This window comes from Solanum stenotomum, chromosome 3 (genome assembly GCF_019186545.1).
Source record: "Solanum stenotomum isolate F172 chromosome 3, ASM1918654v1, whole genome shotgun sequence".
Lineage (NCBI taxonomy): Eukaryota > Viridiplantae > Streptophyta > Magnoliopsida > Solanales > Solanaceae > Solanum > Solanum stenotomum.
The window spans coordinates 58,628,560-58,634,671 of record NC_064284.1 but is presented as its reverse complement, the minus strand read 5'-3'; the positions used below and the strand labels follow the sequence as shown (position 1 = coordinate 58,634,671).

Here is a 6,112-nt window from a genome sequence, read left to right as displayed (position 1 = left end):
ACGTAAAATGTCAATATCCTTCAAATACACGTAAGATAAATCATGATCTAGTATAATAGCCTACGAACTACAAATGAAGACTGGTAAAGTGTACTAAACAACCCTCATATAATAAACTTAATTGAAAAAACGTAAAGGAAATTTTGAATCTAAAACTCTCTCAATACCTCCAGTTGAGAGATTTCAAACTCAACCAACTCAATCGGACACAGACACGTTAGAAAAAGAACAAAGTTGGGTTGGATAATAGGGATCTAGAAACTAAGGTGTGGGGGGAAGGGTTAACGTTGGTATAGGCTGCTTTGGGCTTATTCTTCCTAAACTAGCCTCGTCTATTTCTGTATTTGGGCAGCTAAATAGGTGAAATAGCACAAACAAGATCTAGTAAAATACTAAGTAGACATCACATATCCATCATCTCTCTTTTTCTTTTTCTTTTTTTATAAAATAAAACTTTCCCCAACAACTTCAACTTCTCTATAAGTTATAAGTTCCATCTTCTTTCAATATTTACACAAAAAAAAGTTCATTTTTTTTCTTCATTTCACACATCAATATAGGTCACGTTTCAACTAAAAATCTACAACTTTTCGAAAATAGACTCATTTTGGTTCTATCGACAAACCCATTTTATTATACAACAAAAAAAAAATGTGGAATTTAAATGATTCCCCCGATCAAATAATGGAGGATGAATCTGATGAAGGTACACCGGTGAGATCGGTATCAAATTCAAGTTCATCCGCTGTACTTGTTGTAGAGGACGGTAATTCATCAGAAGAAGACGGTGAAAGAGGTAAAAAAAAGAAAAGTAGTACACCAGGTAAATTATTCGGTTTTTCTGTTAACGATGACAATTTGGAACCGCCGATAGTTACCCGGCAATTTTTCCCGGTGGATAATGAGTCCACCAATTTTCCAAGAGCACAATGGGCTGGAATTAAATTTTGTGAATCGGAACCGCCACTTGTCACCGGATTAGTGGGTAACCCAATTGAGGTGTCACAACAACAGCCAATTAAAAAAAGCCGCCGTGGACCACGTTCAAGAAGTTCACAGTACCGTGGTGTTACCTTTTACCGGAGGACTGGCCGGTGGGAATCGCATATATGGTTAGTGTTACTTTTCAATACTATCACATTAAATCGACTTATACTATTGATATAACTCAACTTATTTTGTTGAAAATATTGTCTATTCGAAATTAATAATTCTTTTTTATAATTTGGTTTAGGGATTGTGGGAAACAAGTTTATTTAGGTATGTTTAATTTATTTCATTTTTAAATTATTTATTGTTACTGGTGTTCTTGAAGATAATAAGTTTAATATCATCTGGTATAGGTGGATTTGATACAGCACATGCAGCAGCTCGGTGAGATTTTTAATTCTTCTCTTGTAACTTTTTGTAATTTTTGAGTGTTTGATATGATGAAAGTCATTTTATTTTTTTATTTTTTTTGAAAATGGAGCACAAAAAAGTTGAATTTTTTGCAAGAAATATTTTGTTTTCTATGATACCGTACACATTTTTTTTTTTAAATGTGGAGAGACTGAAGGTTTTGGAATGTATGACACAGTGCATATGATAGGGCAGCAATCAAGTTCCGGGGAGCGGAGGCAGACATAAACTTTACCTTGGAGGATTACGAAGGTGACTTAAAACAGGTAAGTTATGCATTCAAAATTTAAATTTGATCAGTTTAATTTTAAAGATATTAAGATTGATAAAAGAAAAAATCAATAATCTCCTGTATATGAAATTATAATTTCACAGATGACCACTCAACTAATAGTTGTTATCTTAAAGTCGTTTTTAAAATGATTTTTTGAGACAAGATGCTAAAAAAGCATCTAGATGTGTTTTTGTTGTGTGTGTCTGATTGGAATACTTCACTTTCACTATTTGGCCTATCATAAACAGTAGTTTTTGTTTCACATTTTTTGGTGTGAATATTTAGTTGGAAGTATATATATAACATTTTGACATTTTATTTTTGTTTGTGCATAATTTGTTTTATCTATATTTTGGTGTATCAGATGAGCAATTTAACCAAGGAAGAATTTGTGCATGTACTAAGGAGACAAAGTACTGGTTTTCCAAGAGGAAGTTCCAAGTATAGAGGAGTCACTTTGCATAAATGTGGTAGATGGGAAGCTAGAATGGGACAATTCTTAGGCAAAAAGTAAATAATTATTCTCATTTTATTCTCCAAGATTATTGAATAAATGTTTCAAAGAGTGAAATTATTGATTTTTTTAAAAATTTTTTATTTGGAACAGGTATGTTTATTTAGGCCTATTTGATACTGAAGTTGAAGCTGCCAGGTGTGTTATTGCAGGGCTGAATTTATTCTTCTTAATTTCTCTACTTTAATTAGCTGTATTGATACTAGGGAGTTACTCGAATGATAAACACCTCTCAACTCCTATCCAAAAGGTGGGATCTTCCGAGAGGGGTAAAGAAAAAAAAATATTCTAGTTGCATTTTTCGCACTAAAATTACTCCCTTTATCCCAAATTATTTGGCACGTTTGCTTTTTACAAAAGTTCATATGATTCATTTTCGAAGTCAAATTGGATTAAAATAACTCAATATTTTATAATATTTAAAATTCAGGTATTCAAATATTATATGATAAGTAGTATCACTTACTATATAAGTTGTAATTTTTCTCATGTTAATTTGTCAAAGCTAGCTCACATAATTTGACTTTCGAAAAGTGAAACAGTATAACGTAACTAACTTATTGGAGAAGGTGAATGCTTTAAATATTTTTGACACACTTTTTTCTTTCTTCTTTAACAGATCTTATGATAAAGCTGCTATCAAGTGTAATGGAAAAGATGTAGTTACCAACTTTGATCGTAGCATTTATGAAAATGAAGTTAACTCAACCGGTAAAATTACATTTTTCTTTAATTTATTTGCTCTCTGTCTGATCGACGTTTCTAACATATCGTCAGTATATATACGTTAAATCTACGTAACATTGATAAATGTGCATTTTTTTTCTTCAGAATGTAGTGATAATGCAGCGGACCACAATCTTGACTTAAGCTTAGGAGGTTCAAGCCAGGAAATGGGGGACAATAGGGGTCAAAATTCTTCATCTAATTTGCAATTGGATGTCCATTGGGGCCACCAAGGGTCATCAAGGCTTAACAAGGTGCATACATACTTCTGAAATTATCTATCGTGATTTTTGAAAATAATTATTTTAAATTATTTATTATTTTAAAATTTTAAGATAAAATTAATATTCTTTACTTTTTTTATCCTTGATAATTACGTTCTTGAAAGCTATAAATACTTCAGTAAAATAAATGTGTTTAATAAAAAGAAATTATTATCTTAAGACATGGTAAAATAATAAAGAATCTCTCCTAATTAATGTTTTCTGTAAGAGCATGTAAAAGAAGAAACACGACAGATAATTTGAGACAGAAGGAATACATAACATAGCTTACCTTAATTCCTTGCAACTATGTAGAAAAACATAGTTCAGACGATTGACAACTTTATTTTCAACATTTCAAACTTAATTTTGCATCATGTCTAATGTTTGTACATGCTTTTTTTTTCTTTAAATTGTCGTATTTATTGAAATCGAGTACCCTCGTGTTTTAAATTTCCTTTAGCCACGTAGCCAAATCAATTTTGATGGCCAAAAAAGAAGTGGATATAATGAGACTGAAACATTGCAACTCTTGAGCCAAACACACCTTAATTCGTCAGGCAGAGTGCAACCAAATATTAATGAAATGCAAAGGTTTGGCCAATTTATTAGAGATGGTGAAACACATATGGTTCAAGCCTATCCCCGGCAATTCAATTCATATCAAGTGAGTTTTCATTTTTCTTATAATAATATCGTTTAAATATTTTTGATTGCTATACAAAATGTTGTTATAAAACATATAATATAACATAAGATAGAAAAATAATTTTGAAGAAACCTTATATCGTTATAATAACATATGTATTATAAAGAGAAATAGTTGGATTTTATGGCTCTCATGTTTTTTCTTTATTAACTTGTCCAAATTATTGTAAAATACTATCCTTGGTTATTTTACAAAAAATGTCATTTTAACCAATAAAAATAAGTGTTGTTTTAAGAAACCAATTTGTAGGTGTTTGGACATTAAGAAAAATTATACTTGAGGATAAGTAAAAAATTTAAAATAGTTGAAACAAGATATTTACAAATTGATATTTAGAGAGAAAAAAAATCTGTGAGTTGAGAAAAAAATTATCTTGAAAATTTTGGAAAATCACTTTTTAAATTTGAAACTCATCTTCAAAACCTTTTTTCAAAAAATCAATTCAATGTATAACCAAGGCAGCCCCGAAAATGTAATAATTAATTTGTTTTGTTAAAATCTATCCTTACTCTAATAAATGATCTATACAATTTATTAAACCCCTCAACTATTGGTTCTCATTTTGAGAAGAGATAAAAAGGATTATTTGACCCTAATTATTACTTAATACTATTAAATAATTTTTTTTATGAATGTATCGAAACCTTAAACCATATTTAAAAAATGATTTTAATACAATTATTGTACACCTTGTGATCAAATCAACTAAAGAGTAAGTCAAAAATATTTTGATTTAAACCTCGATCTAATATCATATTGAATTTTGTGATCATTTTATTTAAAAAAGCTAATCATTAATTTATTTTTAAAAAATCAATTACTTAATTATATTATGTATCAACGGGCAGGTTCAGACTCCGAGCAACAATAATGTAGGCCAAATTGGGGCAGCAAGTAATTCTCAAGAATGGCACCCTAATTATGAGATAATTACAACTGCTGCAGCATCATCAGGATTCCCCCAGCAGATAATAAGAACTCAAAATTGGTCTCAAAATAATGGCTTCCATCATAATTTTATGAGACCTTCTTGACCATTAATTAATTTCTTCATGTTCTTTTATCAATCTTTGTAAAGAGTAAAATTAATTAATGTTGAGATTATTAATACTCTCAAAACATAAACAAACAGATTATATTGGTAGTATATATATGTTGGAATGAAATTCCAACTCTTTGGAAAAGTTAAGTGTAACCTTTTTATTCTTTTTATTTTTGTTAAATTCTTATTATTGGTAAAATTTAATTTAGATTCTTTGGATTCAATTTTCGCACCTCGAATTAAATTTAGCTGACGTTTGACCATTAAATTTAAATATTTTTTATTTTATTTAATATTTATAAAGTTGAAGTTGATGCTAAAGTTTTATTTGGTTATAATTTTTGCAAAGGAAAGAAGATAACACTTTATTTAAAAAGGATGGTAAAAAGTATTCTTAAATTATGTGAAATTAAATAAAAATATCATCCGTTAATTGTTTTATCTAAAAATATCTTTACCATTAATACTTACTCCCTCCGTCCACAATTGTTTGTCAGGGTAAGGTCATGCACATCCCTCAAGGAAAATTTAATACAAGATGTAATTTGACTAATATAACCCTACTATATCAAGAATATCAAAAGTCCACATAACTTTTCAATTGAACTACACAATCATTAAGGGCAGAATTGGAAATAAGTGACTAATTATTTCTTGATTGTTTAAATTGACAATTAATCTTGGACATCTATTTTTAGTATACCTGCCAAACAATTGTGGACGGAGGGAGTAGTACTTTGGTCCAAACTACATCTATTGTTACTTTTAGGTAAAAAAGAAAATGCTCAATTTTAATAAACATATCATCTATTCTCTTCTAAACACAATCTTTATCATAATAATATCGTAATTCATCATAAACTTTTATGTGTATATGATCATAATGATTCATCATTAATTAATTTTCATTTAGATAAGGATAAATTTTATACTCTTAATAAAATAGGAAATATTTTTATTTCTTAATATTTTTGAATTAAAGAATAATATTTTTTTACTAACATAATCCTTGACTTTGAAGTTAAGATACAATAATCATAATTTCATAACATAAAAAAAATTATTACATTGATTCAAAGTTCAAATCACAAAATATTATTGATAGAGTTATTCTTGAATCTTTTGTAATAACTTTCAAAATTGAGGAATTTACTATCAAATATTTATCCTACAATTTGGAAAA

The 6,112-nt window shown here is 28.7% G+C and overlaps 1 protein-coding gene across 1 annotated transcript; it reads left to right on the top strand.

Moving 5' to 3' along the window:
- Window positions 1-360: 360 nt before the first annotated feature.
- Window positions 361-5,064, top strand: LOC125858263 (AP2-like ethylene-responsive transcription factor TOE3). Its single transcript, XM_049537983.1, has 10 exons — window positions 361-1,112; window positions 1,235-1,260; window positions 1,344-1,374; window positions 1,580-1,667; window positions 2,040-2,185; window positions 2,283-2,327; window positions 2,809-2,900; window positions 3,021-3,169; window positions 3,642-3,845; window positions 4,736-5,064. Exons 1-10 carry the CDS (start codon window positions 652-654, stop codon window positions 4,919-4,921), a joined length of 1,428 nt encoding a protein of 475 aa, XP_049393940.1. The 5' UTR covers window positions 361-651; the 3' UTR covers window positions 4,922-5,064.
- The last annotated feature ends 1,048 nt before the right edge of the window (window positions 5,065-6,112 follow it).